General features: G+C 40.1%; 1 protein-coding gene across 3 annotated transcripts in view; it reads right to left on the reverse strand.

Annotated features, from left to right (window-relative positions):
* Positions 1-22277, reverse strand: part of strbp (spermatid perinuclear RNA binding protein) — a 120258-nt gene that overhangs the window by 53843 nt on the left and 44138 nt on the right. For all 3 annotated transcript variants that reach the window (XM_061734292.1, XM_061734293.1, XM_061734294.1), the window contains one exon: positions 4082-4258. In XM_061734292.1, the coding sequence (XP_061590276.1) occupies positions 4082-4084 (3 nt within the window). In that variant the 5' untranslated portion in view covers positions 4085-4258. The remainder of the gene's footprint in view (positions 1-4081; positions 4259-22277) is intronic.

The following is a 22277-nucleotide window of genomic DNA, read 5'->3' on the forward strand; positions in this document are numbered from 1 at the left end:
GACATTAAAAACAATAGAACACTTGTGTAGGTGCTAAAAAATGAATAGAGGCAAAAAATGTGGGGATGTCTATTCATTAAACACCCAGAGGTATCAGTGGTAGGAAGCTCTTTGCTCTATTGTGTGGTTTACATTTGGACTATCTTGCCAAGATCAGTATTTGGTGCACCAAGTCAAAATTAAACACAGTACTGTTTGCAACATGGGCATGCACTGCTCTTATTACCCATGGTTATTTATAAACTCAGGCATGTTTCCCTTTTCTGTAATATCCGACCTCAGCAGCTTCACTTAAAGGCTTGTTTTCTTTCGGTCATGCATTTTTCTCCTCCTTATCCCCTGTTCCTTTTCATTCTTTTTGTCCACTCTTCCATGCTCCCCTACACACCACTCTTTCACTTACTTTTTATACCCATTTTTTCTCCTCCCTCCTCTTGTTCCAGTTTTTTAATAATTCATCTTGTGCTCAGCTCCCCCCCTGAGGGAAGCAGCTCCCACTGTCACAGGCCAAGACCATTAATCAATCCCTCTTCTCGCTCATGCTTTACCTCTACCTTTCGCCGCTCTTAACATCCCTTCTCTACCCATTTCTCCACTTTGCACTTTTTTGCTGGTTTCAACATTCTTTTTGCTTTTCATCTTTCAGGCTACTGTCCATCATTCATGCTTTTAAGGTCTTATCTGCTCCCTCTTGTCATTCTCTCGTTCCAATACTGTCTTTGATCTTTTGAACCATCTTCATATAGTGGTTCTTTTAGAGCATTGTCTTCATCCTGTGAACTTCCTCTGCTGCCAATGTAAGGAACAAACCGAATTTCTACAGTGAATAAGTCAGTCTCTACGCACATAAAAAAATGTAGATAAAGGACGATCCCCTGTACAATATGGTGTAGCCCATAAGTTTCATCACAATACCAAATTACAACAATTCAGTGGATGGCGAGTCAGTATTTGCTGATATGACAAAGTCTAAAACGATACGATTTTGATTCGATTCGATTGAAGAGATAGCGACTGATGATGATGATTGAACACAATTACTTCCATTTATATTAAACATGGTGAGTAACTAAATTTAACTAGACAGTTCAATAAAAAAGGGGTGGAGAAGTCCTGCCTCAGGTGGAAGAGTTCAAGTATCTTAGGATCTTGTTCACGAGTGAGGGAACGATGGAGCGTGAGATTGACAGACTGATCGGTGCAGCATCCGCAGTTATGCGGTCGATGTACTGGACCGTCGGGGTGAAGAGGGAGCTGATTCGAAAGGCGAAGCTCTCGATTTACCGGTCAATCTACGCTCCTACCCTCACCTATGGTCATGAACTTTGGGTAGTGACCGAAAGGACAAGATCGGGGATACAAGCGGCCAAGATGAGTTTCCTCCGCAGGGTGGCTGGACGCTCCCTTAGAGATAGGGTGAGGAGTTCGGTTACCCGGGAGGAGCTCGGAGTCGAGCCGCTGCTCCTTCACATTGAGAGGAGTCAGCTGAGGTGAGTTGGGCATCTGTATCGGATCCTCCTGGACGCCTCCCTAGGGAGGTGTTCCAGGCATGTCCCTCCTCCCTAGGGAGGTGTTCCAGGCATGTCCCACCGGGAGGAGACCCCGGGGAAGACCCAGGACACGCTGGAGACTATGTCTCTCGGCTGGCCTGGGAACGCCTCGGACTCCCCCCGGAAGAGCTGGAGGAAGTGTCTGGGGTGAAGGAAGTCTGGGCATCCCTTCTGAGGCTGCTGCCCCCGCGACCCGGGAACGGATAAGCGGCGGAAAATGGATGAATGGATGGAGTTCAATAAAAAACTATATTTCCTTTAGAAAAGAGGTCACTTGATAAGATGTATTGATGAGGATTACATGCATTGATGTAAAATTGATATTTTTCATTTTGTATCATCTCTATTGGTGCGTTTGTCATTAAATAAATGCACCAAAATAGATTGACAGATTGTTACACCACTACCATACATGCTTAGTTTTTCAACATATATACGCAAATATTTGCAAACAACATTTTGAGTGATCTTGCCATATGAGAGTATAAGAAAAAAACAACTCACAAAGCCTAAAAAATATACTCAGGGATTAAAGCAAAAAAAAAATCCCAGGACGGAAAGTTTTCAGACCCCCCCCCGTTGCGGTTGAAAACGTAAATTTATAATCCATTCCAGTTCATTTTTTAATCCAGTGGCAAAATCCGTGCTAGTAGATACTTTTTATGTAATAATGACAGGGGGTTCTAAACGAGGCACTGCACTACAGACCCGCTACATAACTTTGAACAAAGCATCTGAAATTAAAATGCAGATATACAAGCTCACAGCGCGTCACATTCGTAATGCAACGTAGGCTTGTAGCTCCGCAGTGTTTACATTGCGGCACACCGACATGCGACGAGGTCTAGCGCTGAGTTATGGTTCTGCGTCACACCAACGCAGAGCACACGGCGCAAGAATACACACAAAAATACACACAAAAAATCTGAATTTTTGCAAAGAATGAGGCATTTTGATAACATAATAACACGCATTCATCATCATGGGTAATTCTTCATGCATGAATAAATCTTGAAATGAAGATAATTATATCTTAAACTTCTACAATGGCCAGAATCCCCCTTTCCCACCGAAAAAACTAGGGATGCACCTTAGTAATTAAGGAGTTAAAACTCACTCGCCACTTACGGGACTCAGTAGCCAGCAGAAACGGCAGTAGGAGCATTTATTACATTTATTAACTGTACACCGCTATTATGAGAGGTTATTTCTCACAGTATTAGCCTAAAGGGACTTAAGTCTGATTTATGGTCCCGCGTTACACCAACGCAGACCCGGCGTAGGGTACGCGGCCGTACGGCGCGCGTCGCCGCGTAACCTACGCGTCGATTTAACGCAGAACCATAATTCAGGCTTCACAGCGCGACTCCACTGTCGGCCGGTGCGCGCGCAGCTCCTCGCCACGCCGACTCCGCGCTCATATATTTAATACATTTATAAAGGCAGCCCATATATTTATAAAGCCCCACCTGGCCGAGCCCTAACACTGAAGCCATGGTAGATTTAGGTTACACACGGACACGCGGCACTGTTGACTTTTTTTCCCTGCCGGCTCTGCTCACTGCCGCAACGTGTTGCCTCCAGTCATTTCAATGAGAAGCACACCGCAAAACACTGCATTGCATATTCAGCGCCGCACAGAAGCTCCCAAATGGAAATGATTTTTTATTTCTGAATGAATGGATAGATACGTCGCTTATTTTTTGCATATTATGTTTTTCTTTTCTGGCCTGGTCCGTTGTTTGGGGAATTTTTTTTTTTTTTTTTTCCCCGTTCCGCGGAAATTTTTTGCTGAGACCAAAATCCGCGGATCCGCGGAAGATTCTGATGCCTGTATAATTGCAACACATGGTGCTTTACATGCAGAATAAAATAACAATCAAAAACACGTTGACGCAAACCACATGCGTAGGCACGGCGTCGTTTTGACGCAGAACCATAACTCAGCCTAGGCTGAGTTATTAGGTGTCAGGTTACGTGCATCTAAAACCAGAGGAGAACTTTACTGTGTGTGCACAGCCAACAGCTGATTGACTGCAGTGGGCGCCGTTCGACAAGTCACCGCGGCGCTACAGACACCCCGGTGTTCATATTTTTTGTCGTATTTGCGCTGATCTCATAAAAAAATATCCCCAAAAAATCCCCAGGACGGAAATCCGTACGCAGTACGGAGAACTTTAATCTCTGTATACTGAAAAAAGGAAACATTTGTAGTTAAATCATGCTTTTATTCTCCTTTCTGTTAATGACCACTGTCCTTCTTCCTTTTCTTAACTTCATGTCTCTTCCATTATCCTGTGCTCTCCCTACCGATGGATGGCTTTCTTCCCCCTACCTACTCCGAACAAGCTTTTATCAATTATCTACCTCTCACTAAAAGACACATTTTCTGTTGTCTTGTCTAGGACAATTTATCAGATTGAACTCTTGCACTCCTTTGTCTGGAGGAGTTATCCCTCCATTGTGGATAATCCACACCAGCCCACCCACATGGTAACCTCTAGCACATATCAGCAATGAGTATATATTACCATGCCTGCAGGAGGAGTCACCACTTGTTTCCTTCCTGCTGACGCCCACTTCTGGAGTTGGCAGTCGCGTGGTGGAGTGCAGAGGCAAGGTTACTCGTCAGGATGTTGATGGTACGCCGTTTCTGCTCCACATGTGCTCCCCTCTCACTCTGGCCACCACTCTAAAGAAGTTGTTTCCTAGCGGATAGAAAAACAGACCGGAGGAGAGACAGATGAAAGTTTGATCACTGCAACAGCTACAGGAAGTTGTGTCAAGGGGAAATTGCAAGACTGCTTCCCCAGTACCTGTAAAAAAACACAGCAATGAAAAAATTGTCAATTTACTAAATACATGAAAAATCTGAGAAAATGCTTGCAAAACATGGCAGAAAAGATATAGAGAGACAGTGGATTGAAAGACAGCATGGCCACCAAGATTCTACTCAGCAACAATCCCAAACGTACTCAGCCTGGGACCGTTTAATCTGCAGAGCTCATCTTCACCCTTTGTTTCTTTCCCTACTACTACTACTACTACTACCACCACCACCACCACCACCACCACCACCACCACCACCACCACCACCACCACCACCACCACCACCACCACCACCACCACTACCACTACTACTACTACTACTACTACTACTACTACTACTACTACTACTGTCATTTAGCAGACACTTTTATCCAAAGCCATTTACATCTGAGAGAAATCACATACTGTAGGAGGGTCCAGCTGGATCAGTGCTGGTCAGACTACTGAGAGTCCAGTTGGACACAGGTGCTGCCATGCCAGGGCTAGAATTATTTTTTTTCTCGCCCAACCCAACAGTCCCTTTATACAAGAAAGCTACATCTAAGAAGACACCATCATGCCATCATCTTGACATAAGTGCATGTAACTTACTCAGTGCTGAGTCCTGCAAAGAGCTGGATCTTCTAACTATTTCTGATGAGCAGAGAAGTTTACTCAATACAGAAGTGCTCCTTAAAGGGCTGAGTCTTTAGCTTGCTCTTAAAAGTAGGTGCAGACCCAGCAGATCGGACAGAGTTTGGTAGGTTGTTCCACCATCGGGGAACAATGGAGGAGAAGAGTCAAGTTACTGTACTGATTTCACGCCACGTTGTGGTGGAAGCACCAGGCGTCTTTCACTGGCTGAGCGTAGGTGTCGAGAGGGAGTGTAGCTCTGGATGAAGCAGTGAAGGTAGGCAGGAGCCGTTTGGGTCATTTTTTGGTAGCCAAAAGCAGAGCTTTGAACTTGATGCGCGCTGCAACTGGAAGCCAGTGCAGGGGAGTGACATGAGCTCTCTTGGGTTGGTGAAGACCAGACGTGCTGCTGCATTCTGGATCATCTGCAGATGTTTAACTGAGCACAAAGGAAGGCCGACCAACAAGACCTCCACTGTCAATGCACACAAACAGTCATCTAAGGCCACGTTTACACGTAGCCGGGTATTTACAAAAACGGATATTTCCCCCTCTACGTTTTCAAAAAAAATCCTCGTTTACACGAAGCGCCATGAAAACGCTGTTAAGGTGCTATGAGCAGCCAAACCTGCAGGGGGCAGTACGGAGCGCGTCGCCGCATACCCTACGCCGTAGGCTCTGCGTTGGTGTAACGCGGAACCATAAATCAGCCTTGACTGCCAGTTACTTCCAAGACTGAACGAGAGTCTTTCGTTTGGAGTTACAGAGAAGTGGAGTTAGACCCTGTCCACACGTAGCCGGGTATCTGCTAAACCGAAGATATTAAGATATTAACGCGGCAGCTCCGTGGCGGCCGGGACATGGGGGACTCGGGCTTGTTAACTGCGGCTTACAGAGAAGGAGATGCGCCTCCCGGGGAAGCTGCGAGCCGCGGAGGTGCAGCTTCCCCGGGAGGCGCAGATGATCTACAGGTTTAGAATGCTTATGAATGTGGTCGAAAAAGCAGATCTTCGTTTATGTGTGGAAGGGTTTTTTTTTATAAAACGATGCAATGTGGATACAAATTATTTTATAAACGGAGGGGGGGAAATATTCGGTTTTAAAAATACCCAGCTACGTGTGGACGGGGCCTTACGTTTTAAGTGTGACTTCAGAATATAAAATACAAGAAAATATTGACGGTGGCCAAACAAATTGTAAACACAGGTCGCACAAATGATGCTGGTGATGTTTCTGTGACGTTCTGAGCCTAAATCTCCGTTTTCCTCCGTTTTCCTCCGTTTTCCTCTGTTTAGACGCAAACGTGAAAACTGAGTTTTTGAAAATCTCCACTTTGGCCGGCGTTTTCAGAAATGATCGTTTTTGGGGGCTTTGAGCTGCGTTTTCGTGTAAACGAACGGCCAAAACGCATGAAAACGCCTCAGTTTTTGCTACGTGTAAACGAGGCCTAAGCCTGGACAGAGACCTGTGCTCGTGTTAAAGATCTAACAGAGTGGTGGATTGGTCCATGTGCAGAAAGAAGTGGACACATTAACACACGTAAGGACCCACACAGGTCCTCATTTATATTTCATGAGCTGGCAGGGGTCTGAGGGAGGGGAATGCAAAACAAACATGTACTTGTTTTCACACACTGGGTTACACACCGAAGCCTAACACGCCCTGAGTTCACAGTTCACACAGATCCACTGAAAGCTCAGACTTGTAAGCTGGTCTTTATTACGTGTTTCTGGGAAAACACATGCTGTTGTCAAAATCATAAAACAGGTCTTGGAAAACAATTAACTAATGTTAATTTGATTTACCGTTGGTGTTCATTTACTACTAAGTTGGGATGATGAAGGTTTTTACTCTTTGAAATACCACCTTTTTTCTGCAAATCCTACAAATCACCACCTTAAACCTATCAGGCTTGCAAACAAAGAGTGCCCACAGATGTTGTGCCGTTGGCTTTCCAACTAAATCCATTGCATTAATGTTCATGAACAGAAGGCGTTAAGCACCTTGATTTACAAAGCTAGTAGCAAATAAAGAATAGAAATGGTGCTGGAAATAAGATTTTTCTGTTTTTAGTGGAAAGGAATCCAACAATTATGAGAAAATAATCAGTCTGTGGCAATTACGCTGTTACACAGTAATGGCACAGATTCACAGTACAATACTGTATACTGTACATATTATTCAATTAAAGGAAAATGCTACCACAGTGAGCCTTGATGTGTGTAATAACTTGAGAATCATTAAAAATCCATATTGACATTTCAGCATTATTGGAAAAAGAGGTGATGAAATAATGTTACATTAGAATTTTAGCTTTCAGTGAGTTTTTACTGAGCAGCACTTTAATTCACTGGATAGTGACCAAACACAGACAACAGTAAAGACAAGAATAAAATAAAGCTGCAAGCAGCGATGAACGGGCCCTTGCGCGTGCAATTTTCACCAAAAAGTCAAGGACTCAAAACCATGTCCGATAACACCACCCATGAGTCTTTTTGTCAAACCATTCAGAAGTTATTGCAGAAAATAGGAACTATCACATATCGACCAATCAGAAGAAGGGACGGGGCTAATTTGCACAAATTATGTTCAAGGACTCAAAACGGAGTCCGATGACAACACCCACGACTCTCTATGTCAAACCATTCAAAAGTTATGGCAGAAAGTAGGAACTATCAAATATGGACCAATCAGATGAAGTGGGGGCGCGCTTTTTGGCCTCTATCGTCGCCATGGTAACGCTTTTCACTGAGAAAAGTAATACGCGTTGTCGCAGGATGGAGACGCACATTTTGATGCATAACACACCTGGGTGCACGTTACGGTTCGGGCCGCATTAACGGCCGAAGAAATGGTATAAATTGCGCCAAAATCACACGATTAATTCAAAATGGCCGACTTCCTGTTCGGTTTTGGCTAGGGCTGGGCGATATGGACCAAAAGTCATATCTCGATATTTTCTAGCTAAATGGCGATACTCGATATATATCTCGATATTTTTTCTGTGCCTTAATTGGGGTTTCCCCCAAAGCATTATAGCATAGCATCTCTGTTAGCATCTCTGTTAGCTTCATTTTTTTCTGAGGCAAACCCTTAAAAAACAGTCAGTTTTAATACAAAGCCTCGTGCCAAATGTCACATAGGTTCCTTTATTAACAGAGGTCTGCACAATATCAACATGTATAAAACAAATGAAATAAAAATAAACTGCCTGCATATATAGAATAAAAATGCTTCTTGAATAAAATAAAACAAATATCCCTTTCCTGCATAACAATTAAATTAAAATACACCGTGCAATTAATACAATGTAGACAGTAACAGGCAGACTTTTCCACTGAGGTTGACAGTTGTGCAAATAACAAAACATTTGTGCAAATCTCAAATAAAACATTCAAGTCAATTTGTCACAAAATAAGCTATATAAAAATCATTAAAAAAAAAATAAAAGTAAAAAAAAAAAAAAAAAAAAAATTGTTTTTTTTTTTTTTTAAATCGATATAAACGATATTGTCTCGTACCATATCGTGTTTGAAAATATATCGATATATATTAAAATCTCGATATATCGCCCAGCCCTAGTTTTGGCCATGGCGCCAAGAAACTTTTCTTTAAGTTGTGACATGATACAGGTGTGTACCGATTTTCGTGCATGTACGTCAAACCGTATTGTGGGGCTTGAGGCACCAAGTTGTCTAGGGGGCGCTGTTGACCCATTAGGCCACGCCCATTAATGCAAACCATTATATATCAAATTTTTCGCCAGGCCTGGCTTGCATGCAAAATTTGGTGACTTTTGGGGCACATTTAGGGGGGCAAAAAGGCCCACATTTCGTCGGAAGAAGAACGAGGATAAAAACAATTCCTACAGATACAATAGGGCCTTCGCACTGTCAGTGCTCGGGCCCTAATAAGACGAAACAGAGCTAGACCTAAAATTACCACGTTTAGTGTTTGGTAGGAAGGCTGTGCTGTATTGCAGATTCACCTTTCCCACATGTTTCTCACCTCATCTTTTATCCCTTGCAGCCATCAACAAACTCAAGTGACAGTAAAGTAATGCTGCTACATCTGGAGGGGCTCTTCACAGTAGAAAAAAATAATAATAAATACCTCACTGACAACAATTAACCTTCATGGTTTTCTGAACAACAGGCTACAAGCTAATATTTTTGTAAGGGTTAAATTAAGAAAGTTCTCACTTCCACCTTTTATCTTGTAGGTCTGAAGACTAAACTAAACTTGTGGTGCGGCCATGAAAACAGTTTTTTTGGGAGAGAGCATGCAGAGGTGCACCGATACACAGCGTTCCTATATTAACAACACGAAAATGTCAACAGTATCACCACTGACAGTGAACAGGCACATCTGGCCACACTCAAACCAAAGCCATGACATTTACAGAGCTATGCATGTTTAAAGTTGCTCACATAGGTTGTTTTCTTGAAGGCCTGCCAAAGAACATTCAGGAAGGTGTAGCAAAGTGTTTATTTTGTTATCAATGAGATCTGTGACCTAACTTTGAACTCTAAGCAACTGAAGTAAATGGTCATAAAGAAAAAAAAAAAAAAAAACTAAATACACTGTGACTACGGCTACATAATATTAGGAAAACGTGTATGCTACTGTCTTCCAACTTTGCAGCTAAAAATGTCACCTACAACACTTTGAATGTAAATTAGCATCTAAATTGGCATCTTGAGCAGTGACATATAATTTTATTGGCCAGATATATGACATATTGCAAATACATTTTTCAGTGTTAATATCAAAATAACACTTTATATTATAATGATAACTCCACATTTTCAATGTATTGTATGCATAATTTTGACGTATTGTGGCAAAGATTATACCCAAACTTAAGTTCAAAGATGCAGCTTGTATGATTGTGGGAAATTAGTACAAAAAATTGCTAACACGTTGGCTCTTGACATCAAGCGACCACTGGAGAGCAGGACTACCTAAACTTAATCCCGCCAGTCAGTTCATCCGGAAGAGAAATAGGTCATATTTTTATGCCAGAAATACTGTAATGATTAAGTAGACTGTAAAATAAGTTATAAAAAACGACCAAAAATATAGGAGCACCTAAAAACTGATTTTCTAAAATGGATTCCTTTGTTTGTATCCCTCTGTCAGATACTCAAGTCGTAGTTCACAACCTTTTCTATACTGACCCACATCGTATTTATACTGAAGACTTAAGGGAATTTCTAGGAAGGCATCCAATGTAATTATCAAAAGTATCTCATTAAAGATCAAATATATTATTTTTTTCCCTTGAGATTTTAGCTATACAAGTTTTTCTTTGTGAAGCATTATGATGCCACAATGATACTGACACCTAGCCAGACATTCGACCAACAAAAAAAGGTAATCAGCTCATCTTTGAGTACAAAAGAAAATTCACTCACAACATTTAAGATCCTTTAAATTCCATTGAATAGAAGAACATAAAAAAATACTGACCCTTACATTAAAGTAAGCAAGTACATCATGCAAGTGTGTGAGTTAGTTCATGTCCACAAATTTCAGGAAGAGAAACTTCATATATTACTTGCATGACAATGGCTTGGACAGTTTTAACCAGACGTTAGCTGTCTGGCAGATCTCACATATTACTCTAAAATACGGTGGTATACAGCCAAGTTGATTGTCTACTCAGTGACCTCGTGGTGCTCATGTCCTGTTACTGCAAAACAAGTCAACATCCTCACCCCTCCACCAGCATTTTGCTTGACAGTTGGTATGAGGTGTTTGTGCTGATAATGTGTTTTGGTTTTCACCAAACATGGCGCTGTAAATTATAACCAAACATCTGTCCTGTGGTCATATCTGTTTAAATTACACTGCTCCGCAAGGCATGTGGTTTGTTCAGATGCAGCTTTGCAAATTTAAACCGTGCATCTTAAAAACAAAAGGCCTTTTCTTTGCAATCCTTCTGAACAAGCCAAACCTATTCTTGTTCTCTTTGTACTGTCCTGAACCTGAACATTTTACACCCTAACAGGAGCAGGTAAGCCTGAGATGTAGCTTCTTTTTTTCTTTTGTTCACAGTTTCCCTGAGCAGTGTGCAATCTGACCTTGGGGTGCACCTCCTTGGACATCCACTTCTGTGAAGATTGGCAGCTGTCTTGAATGGTTTCCACTTGTGAACAATCTTTTTCACAGCAGAATAAAGGACTCCAAATTGTTTGAAAATGGCCCTTGTAACCCTTCCCAGATTGATGGACAACAACAATTGCTCTTGTAAGATCTCTCCTGATGCTGTTCTTCCTTGGCTTTGTGTTAACACAGAATTACCCGATAAGCTCTGCGACCACTGGTGATGCCGTTTATGGAAGGTAAATTGATTCTCATTGTCTGCTATTGATGAAGAAACTGGCGGCTGTTGGACAACAATGTTTGACTAATGAGCGTACTTAAATCCTTTGTTAGAGCACTGCAACAAATGTAATATAAAAAGGCAGTAATATTGTTGCTTTATGTTAAAGCATTGATGAAAATAATGTTTGATTACCCTGAGGAACTCTTTGACAAAGCAGTGGCTGCTACATCTATAGCCTCCTCGCTTCATTATTGATATGGCTTTCCTTAACTTGTCACAGTATGGCAAATCTGTCATTTTCATATGTCAGAGTAGTCGACTACAACAACAGGATGTATTGGCACAGTCAAACTTGAAAATTGGAACATTTTGTGTGTCAAATGCTGCATTTGTCAATTGAACTGTTGCTGCTTGAAGATCAAATAATGGTATCAGGTCTTACAAACAAAAGTGTAATGTAAAACACAGACAAAGTAGAGGTCAGCATGTTAAAACCATGTGAAGACACAGTCAAAGTATTGGTGGTATTGGTGGACCCCTCAACAAACTTTTTAGGAAGTGACAGAATAACATATCAAGAGGTATGAGGCATTCATTTGGTTTCCCCGGGTACCAACTGATGGGACATAATGGCTTCTGTGGGAAGCAATCCCAGTGTGAAGAAACCACATGCACAACCCTCAAAGCCCACAGGATCTATTACAAACACCACAGTACCAGTCACTCCAGGACACCCAAAGAAGTTCTTTTTCCAGAATCCAAATACACATACTTATCAATAAGTGATTTACTTTATACCATACTATAACAGTTCTGTGAATTCTTGACTTATAGAAGACTAATCCTGTCGATCTATAGTACATGTCTTTGCTAATACTCCACCTGTGGCTTTAACATGGAGAATGTCATGGCCACCTTGACAAATAAGATTGAAATCCTGCTCAAGAATTAAACTTTAATGACACTGCTGCCTAAAACTAAGAGCTCAGGGGGATGACAAATGGAATTATATAGTGAATAGTTGGAGAAAAAAGGTGAACAGATTTCATAATGACCATAAACGGACCGGGGGAGATGGAGAAAATGGTCATATTGGGGCAACACTTAACAAGAAAACAAGTACAATTTCGGTGAATAGAGACAGGAATTGGATAGGGTACAACACCAGATATTGAGCTAATCCCTCAGGCACAAAGACGCTAGTACAAGCTGCTGGTCAGTTTCTCTCCAGTTCTTCCTCTCGATGTTTCTGGACTTGAGCCTGCCACACTGACAATTTCCTCTCAACACACCTGGCAGCGACATTGTCTGGATCCATGCACAGGTGTTTTGCCAGTTCTGTTAGAGCCACTGCTCTCTGCTAAAGGAGAATAAGCTTTCCTCCGACATGGCTTACATCTAAGGACTATATACTCATGATTACAGTGCATGCACACAAACACAGACACAGGTTCAAACACCGAGCCAAGGAGCAATGGTGTCCCGGCCTGCATTTGGGTTTCATTATCAGAACAATTCAGTGATAAACAACAGTACCGCTTCCATCTCTGTTTCTCTGTGATGACACTTCTACCTGTTTTCTGAAACTAATCAAATGTACAAGAATGAAAATATAATCAATAATAGCTTTAAAATACAAATCATAATGGAATTTGTATGTTTTTTAAATCAAATTTTCTTCTGAAAAACACCATGTGGCCCACAGTTTGCTCATCCTCGTCTGCGGACCACCGAGAGATTAAGAAGCCTGGGTTTTGCTTGCACAAACTCTGTCTGTTTGTTCATAAATCCTGCTGTGATTTAGCCTTCCTTGGTTTAACACTGATCAATTATGACATTTCTATCTGTACTCCCCTTTTTCTTTTCCCACCATTATCCATACCCACTTTTTCCAATTTTCAATTATTTACACCATAATGATCGGTCATTAAAGTACGATTGCGTTACTTTTCCAGGAAAGAGAGAACAAAAGTGAGAAAATCTGGCAGAAGCCCTGCCTCATTAACGCAGATGGTGGTTTATGGATATTACCATATGTGCACATACACGTGCATAGGATTGGCAACATTATACAAACACTAACTCATTCCCATCCAATGTATTTGGAATATGTTCTTTCTTTTTCAAGAAATTACTTTATGCATAATGGAAAAGACACACCAGTTCTGAGTATTTCCTTTTGCCAACCAGGTAGAGGAAAAGAAAAAAATGAACTTGGAAGAAATTGAAATATGACAGAGAAATAGAGCTGGGGAATATGCTGGCATAGCTGTGAGCAGCAATTCACACCTTTCTCATCCGATATCCATCAAATGATGAGCAGTGGAAGAGACAAAGGGATGGGAGACAGAAGATTGACAAAAGGCAAAGATAGTGTGTTAATTAGTGTTGGCAGCCTGTATTTACTAAATATAGCTCTCTTAGAACGTACAGTAGGATTCTTCATAATAAAATGCATTGCCAAAAGAGAAAGAAAAATGTGTGGGATTTGTTTCATCATGTGATAACACCAGTGCACATGTACCAAACAGTTTGACTGGAATTGTACGTTACTCCTAAATTTCTTGTTTATTATCGTTGTAATATATCTTTTTTAAATTTCTACAATTTCACATTATGAAATTCAGTAAAGCAGATTCATGACAAAGACTAAACTTTACAAAGAAACAAGACACGCAACGTGTTCTCACCAATACTATTTCTGGCATTCATTATCAGCTCAAAAGCTCAAAGCATGAGTTGCCAGTGTGTTACAATGTTTTATTCTAGACATCTGTAGCTGACTCCAGGGTTACTGCTGTCATGATGTCTCGATCTATGAAAAAAAATCTGCAAAAAGCATGTGTTAATTAAAAATGCCACGTAGAAAACAGCACAGGCAAATAATGACACTCTTGTGTCCCAGCGGTGCACAATAATCAGAACTGATGCAGAATCACGCTCCTAAACACATCGCTCTAACCTTCCCTGTTGTGTGCTGAGTAAAGAGGTGCCAGTCGACTCAGATGCCTGTTTGTTTTAGCTCTTTCTCAACTGATGTGAGACAGCAGAGCAGAGACAGACAGAGAAAAATGGGGAGACAAGTGGTCAAACACGGACTATGTCACAAAAAGAAAAAGGGAGAACAAGGCAGCCATAGTAATTGAGATGTAAAAACACAATACAATAGAGAAGTCTAGTATTTGACGGCGCAACAGATTACAAAGGAATCCCCTGCATATTAAAAATGTGAGAGTAATGAGAGTATTCTGTCCTCTCTTCTTTGAGCTACAAAAATCCATATCTAAATTTTAAAGAAAACAGTTCCTACATTTTTATGCACGCAAAATGTCACAATGTATAATTCTTAAGCAGTCTGTTTTCCATGTCCATGTTATATACAGTACAAGTTTTGTGCAAAGGCACCAGCTTTGTTTAAAGGAGACATGTTATGAAAAACACGTTTTCTCTTGCTTTAACATATAAAGTGGTCTCCCCTCAGCCTGCCAACTCAGAGAAGGAGGAATAATAATAATAAATTGTATTTATAGAGCACATTTTCACCTGAAGAACAAGTCTCAAAGCTCTTACAATAAAGATTAGAAAAAAAAAGAAAAATAAAAATAAAATAGAAATAAAAAAATAAAATAAAAAAGCTAAATTAGCAAAAAAAAGCACAAGGACATTCTAAAAGACCAGGACATCAGGGATAGGCTTTCTTAAAAAGTAACGTTTTTAAGTTTCTTTTAAAACAGTCTGTGGTCTGGGGGGCCCTCAGGTGAGGAAAGCAACCAAATTCTGCAGTGTCTGTACAGCCGCCGGGATGAGCCATCCAGGGTGATGTGGCTTCTACGAGCTGTTCAGCTTCTGCTCCCGTCGTTACGTAATGACGTTGGCTTCCGATGCGTGAAACCACGCCCACAACTAACTCTGGCCGGAACAACAACAACAAATCCGCCGGCCGGAGCTCCGCCATTTTTCCGTAGCGGTGTATCGCGTCATTCAGGCAGCCACTCAGCACAGAGCCTCATTATCATAGCCTCCCCGCCCACTCAGAATCCCACATAGAGAATGAGGTTAGAGAATGGGAAGATAAAGACATGGCTCAGAGGCTGAATTTCCAATTTATTTAGCAAAAAAAATTAAAAGCTTGTTTTTAAGACATTCAAGGCCTGTTTAAAATAGGTATTAGATGCCATAATAGGTCCCCTTTAAAGTCCTATCAAAGCATCTAATTTGGGGGGAGGTCTGGACTTTGATGGCACTATTTCAAAACCACTTTTATTTTTCAACCATTCTAATGTAGATCTTCTGCTGTGCTTTGGATCACTATGTTGGATGGCCCGTTTTCAACCAACCCTTGTTGATGGACACACGGCCTCACATTTGCCTCTAAAATACAGAGGAGTTCATACTTGAATAAATAATTGGAGAGTAACCAGGTCTTGTGGCAGAAAAACCCAAAATAATCATACCTCTGCTGCTGTGCTTAACAGTAAATATAAGATGTTTCTGCTGAAATGCTGGGTTCAATTTTTATCAAACAATGCTAAAAACTAAGGCCAAACAACTCCTTTCTGATTCTATCTGTCCATGACATTGCTCCAGAAGTCTTGTGGATTTTTGAGGTGCCATTTTGTAAATCTGCTTCCATTCTCTTTGGAAGAAGAAACATCATCTTTCCATCACTTCCAAAACATTTACTTCTAAATTTCTTTCTATTTTCTTTTTCATTATTATTATTTATTTGAGCTTTGGTCTGACATTTGGGTAAATTGCTGGAACATCCACTCCTGGGAAGATTGGCAACTGTCTTGAACGCTTTCCACTTTTGATTAATCCTTAACATTTATCTCCAAATTGTACGGAAATGGTATTTCAACCTTTTGTTGAAATAGTTGTTATACATTAACAATTACTTTTAGGACCTTTGTTTAGAGCTATTCTTGCTGGCAATGCATTAACATGTTGGACATGACATGGACATGACAAGTTCTGGATCTCTGGAGAGAGCCTAGAGACAACTTCTGTTGTAATAGATGCTATATAGATACAATTGAATTGAATTGAATTGAATTAACACAGGCCTGAATGCTACAAATAAAATGTCTGCTTTTATGGATGGATGCACACTTGCTTTTGAGAAATTCATCACGGACCCTAACCCTTTTCTGGGGCGGGGGACTTTGTATTGCTTCACTTTTGTGATCTAAATAATGGCACAGAGAAAAAAACATTGATGGTGGTTGTCATCTGAGGTTAAGATAAGAGTAATTGACTAATACTAACATCCAGTACAATGAGATGGTTTTTATCACATTTTTACAGACACAAAAGGAAAAGAGGAGGCACTAACTTTTACACCTGATTTATGTACTGCTGCCTTCTTGGCCAGGTCTCTTTTGAAAAAGAGATTTTAATTTTAACGAGACCCACACCTGGTTAAATAAAGGCTAGTAAATAAATAAATAATGTATGTATGTATGAAATAACACTGAGATGTCAGGGACTTCCCTTCCAATACTTAACCAATTTCCTTTACACAAATAAACAACAAAAATAAAAACTATTTTTTATTTATGACAAGAATCTAATTTTTCCCCACAGATAAAACTGAGTTTTACAATTACATTCCAAGCTGGAATTAAGACAGAATTTCCTTTGTAGATAAGAAAAATGTAAGGAAAATACAGTAACAGTAACCATAGCAGGAAAAGAGGCATGTATGACTCAATATTCCAATAAGCATGACGCCATCCTAAAAAGGTTTATGCATTTAAACATTTTTTGCTGCTTTTTTTGCTGTTTAAATCTGCACAAATGGAGAACGCACTAAAATCGTAATACCTGAAAAATGTTAAATCTCATGCACTCATCACATGCATTGTATTTAGTAGGGACATGGTTTTGAGGAAGCGACACAGTGTAGACATAATCTGCATCTGTACTGTGTCTCTTTAATCCAGGACTATGCAGCAGGATCAATGCGTGATGGAAGGATATTAGAACACAGAACACCAGGGAAAATATATCAGCTGTGTATGTAACGGATTCTCAAAATGGACTTTATCATCCTCATTTCCTGTCATTTCACTCTCAAAGCTTAATGAGGCAAGTACACAAAGAATAGAATATACCCATTTGAGGGCTTATTTCACTGTTCCTCTCACTCCTGGTGTGTAATTACCAGAGATGACAAATGCTAACTACAGCATGAAAACAGTGTTAGAATATATATAACATAATATATTCAATCAAACAAAAACAACTGTTACATCAATTGACATTTTAACTTAAATTTTGAAACTATGACATGTTTGAGAAAGGTTGGCATTTCTGATGCACCAAACCTCCATGTATATAGGGCAAAAGAAAACCAGGTTTGTTGTACCTCAACTGAAATGGAAATCAAGGAATTTCTTAAATATCTTCTATAAATGCTACAAAAAACATTCTTGAGGGTTTATATTTATATAAACCATCTTTGGGTACCTAGAAAAGCGCTATATAAAACACGTATGTATTATTATGGGCATGCCAAGTAATGGCATGACCATATTGCAATCGTCCAGAATGGCCCAAAGGGCAATGTTGCTAGCATTTTGCTAACAAGCTAAGGTCGCAAAAGTCCCACGTCACACCAGCGGGTGTACAGCATGACCCCGCACTGATGTGGAAAAAAAATCCCCAAAAAATAAAACACGCCCGAAAAAATGAGGAAAACCATGAAAATGAAGGCGATATAATGGTATACAGAAAAGGTTTCCCTTTCTTATTATTCTTATTCCGTACATTTTTTCGTCCGTTAATACGGCCCGAACCGCAACGTGCACCCATGCATACCATACATCGTTGGATGTGTCTCCATCGTGCCTCAATGGGAAATACTTTTTTCAGTCAAAAGCGTTACCGTGGGGACGCTAGATGCCAAAAAGCGCACCCTATTCACAGGAATGAATGCAATGCATCCGTAAACACCTCAAACAGACATAGAACCACCCCGAACACAACCACTACAGCCCCAAACCAAAGCAGCAAGAGGGGTCGAATGGGCAGTAGGGCATGCCCATATCAAAATTTCCTGAAATTTTCTAGTTATTATTATTATTATTATTAGCAGGTAATAACCTATTTCCTCCTTTATTGTTTAATGCAATGGTAGACTATTTTTTTCTTTATAATTCATATTTAAGAGACCAAGACACTTTTTAGATCAAAATTCTGAAAAAAAAAACCATCAATAGATGGATGTTTTTCATGATTACGTGGAAACAATCCTCCACTGGATTACAGCAGACAGTGACACCACGAACAAAATCCACACCCACACACACACACACACACACACACACACACACACACACACACACACACACACACACACACACACACACACACACACACACACACACACACACACACACACACAAGCAATTACTTCTCCTACTGAGTACCACACTGATTCCCCCACTGATTTCAACTTACACACCTGACCAGCTCTAGTCATTTTAGCTCTCCCACCTCTCATGTTACTGTGCACTTATTAAGTCCATCTTCAGTCTCTCAGTGTCAGTGTAAAATCAGATTTTGTCACTGCTTTTAATTTTAACAGACATCCTTTCGTTTGCCAAATAGTAGAGTGCAACAGTTCAATAACAATTACATATAAATACATACTGTATTTGTGATTCTTTTTTATGGCTGGAACACAGAATACAAGCAAAAGCAAAGAATGATTAAGAATACTATGAACGTTACTACAACCACAAGCCTGAATCATGATTTTTTTATTTTTTTTATTCCAATACGAGACCACCTAGTGGCATTATGTTTGCTTGGAGAGTATGCATCTTTTTAGTTTTCTTTAAAAGTTTAGCTACACTGTATTCCTGTCTTGACTGGGTCCAGCTGCAGGCCAGGAGAAGTCAGTGCACAACATATGGATGAGGTGGCAGAGAGCACAGAAAATGCTGATGTTGCTTCAAGGAGGGAAGATGGATAATACTGACAGGGCAGTATAACTCCCCTTGGTTGGTTATTAAAAAGGAAGGAACTGACTGTGCATAATTCCTGCTGGTGATGGATCAGACTGCAGAAACTTAAGGTCTTTCTAGTCTGCTTGTCATCTATACGCAAATACATATGCAATATTTAGTCCTCCATCCGCATCATATTAGCTCAACTCTGTGAGTACTGTCCTGCGTCAATGTGGGGAATAAATAGACTATCACTATGCCAGACCTGAGGCATGCTACAACAGTGTGTACTTGTGTGCATGCTCTAGCAGGCTCCTGCTGAGCTGATTTCAGCAGGAACAGATGGTCCTGCCAGGGCTCTGCCGAGGCTCTACAGTCAGTCAGTGAGAGGACTGGTGAATATGCATATACTAGCTTGGTTAATTGTGTGTGTGTGTGTGTGTGTGTGTGTGTGTGTGTGTGTGTGTGTGTGTGTGTGTGTGTGTGTGTGTGTGTGTGTGTGTGCGTGCACGCGCTTCTGATTCCCTCTGTTTCTTAGCATTGACCCCACACTTCCATTTCCTACTAATTTTACGTACTACTGCACTTGCCCGTAGACAGGCTGACTGTTGCAGTGTAAGTGATATCTCAGTGGTCTTTGGCCCACTTGTCTCCTCCGTTGACACTTAGCAGCTTAATCCTGCTTGAAAGGCTTTTTACTGCTAAGCTCATGTTTGCCAACATGAAAAGCCATCATAACCCCACCACTGTGTGTGTTTGTGTGTGTGTGTGTGTGTTTGATTGTAAGAGTGCGTGCACTCATGCTGGTTTGTGCATATGTGACTCTGGTCAAAAACATAATAATAGTTACATTTAAGTTTAAAAAAAATGTTAGGGTCCTACTTAAAATAAAGGTCATAATGAATAAAAAGCATGGAATATTACCAACACCCAGCTTATTTGAAAATATAATAATAATGGACAATGAGTGAGTGCACGAAGGTTACATGAAGGTTAATCCAGTGTGCTTGTATGAGTAAATAACTTGAGAGTTTGAAAACACATAACACTATACAGTATAAATGGGGTATAGTACACGTGGGGTTTGGAAAATATGGGGGAAAGAAACAACCATGTTATGGTACATGTTTCACATTATCTCAGATGTTAAGATGATATTTCTTGAGCATGTAAAAAAAAAATCATCCTAAACTGCGAGTGAATTTGAAAGATGGGACAGGTCGAAGGCCAAAAATAGGTCAAAAAAAGATCAAGCGGATTTATTTGGAAAAGAATCGAGGTCAGAAGTTGTTCTCAGTTATACGTTTATACTGTGTATAATGAGATGTTTACTTGTGAGAATACTATAGCTATGATTGTCTATGTGGACTAATTCCCTAATCGGTTTCAGTTCACAAAAACAGGTTAACAAGCATGCAGCCTTAGTGTTGTGTAGTAACTCTAGGATGTGTCCTCCCTCCCTCTTTCTATGTCTGTCTTCATAAGAGTACCTAAGTGGTTGCTCATGGCAGATATGGAAATAAGTCAAATGTACATATAGCTGCTTTCATCAAGTGTAATGAAAAAAGAAAAAAAAATCCCAGAATGGACTCAACAAATTTTAATATTTCTGATAAACGTAAAACACCTTTGATGACTTGGGGAAATGTGTGGTTGTCCTTCTTTTTTAATATGCTTTCCCATTTGCACACCCTCTCCATGACATTTTTGTCTGCTACTCTGTTATTCAGTTCAAATAGCAGGGAGTACACTTTGAATACAGATGGCTGTTACCATTAAGGCGACTACTATCAATTTCAAGTTAAAACGAAAAAAAAAACACCTTTTTTTCTATGTTCCCATGCTTTACTTAATACCTGCAGACATTAGAAAGGCAACCTCACAAGTAAACATGTACAGATCCATCTATTATGTACTTTGCTGTACAGACAGAAAAATAAATAAACATGTTTGTGAATGAGATCTTTTGATAGTAGTATTTCTTATGTATTTGCAGCGGCTTCAGTTTTCCTTACATCTGTAACTCTTAATCTGCACTGCTTTAAGCTGATCAGTGCCTCCATTCATTCTAGGTCAATTTGAGCACTGTGCTCGATATGGCCGTGTCATTACACACTTCCTTCCTCTCTGTCTCTCCGACTCAGGGGAGAAGACAGAGAAACTAAGGGAAACAGGAAGGGGCAGGAGTGGGGGTGGGGGATTTAAAGGGGGCTGAAAAAGTTGAAGGAAGGGCATTAATGAGAGGATAAAACAGGGAAAGTGTAGACACACAAAAAATGTCTAAGACGGACAAGCTGCAATCCAAATAACTGATTAAGCAACATGCAAAATACAGTAATGTATCCTGTCCCTCAGTAATGTAAATATTTACTTTACTGAGGGAAATAAGAATATATCATCCATCCATCTTCATGCTTTATAGGACTGTCATCAGATCAAAGACAAGGAAAAATTGAATACTTCTAAAAGTTTTTAAGGTTTTAGTAATTTTACTATTTAGTTTTTAAAAATGTTTATGATCACCACAATATTAACTTTTTTTCATTATCATTTTCAAAGTTTAAATACATCATTTCACTACATAGTATTTAATATCAAAGCTGTTTTAATAAATTAACTCTAAAACTTGTGTGCATTATAATAGGTTGTCCAAATCACATTTTTCTGTTTTCAAGAACTAAGATTTGTTTGAAAAGTGCTATAAATTTGACTGATTCAACTGCAAAGTGGTATGTATTTATATATTTATGGTGGTGACATTAGAAAGGCAGCTACAAAGGTGAGAGCATGAACATAATTAAATATCAATGTGTGACTGATTCAGCAAAGAATAATGGAGCTGTAATGTAAGACATGCAGAGGAAATGGGGAGAACAAAGTAGGGGAGATGATGAAATACGAATTGAAGCTGAGATAACGTGAGGAAGAGTAAATATACGAAGGTCAAAAATAGATAAAACGAGACAGATGAGAACAGGAAGGACATAAATGAGGAGGTAA

This window comes from Cololabis saira, chromosome 11, assembly GCF_033807715.1.
Source record: "Cololabis saira isolate AMF1-May2022 chromosome 11, fColSai1.1, whole genome shotgun sequence".
NCBI classification, from domain to species: domain Eukaryota; kingdom Metazoa; phylum Chordata; class Actinopteri; order Beloniformes; family Belonidae; genus Cololabis; species Cololabis saira.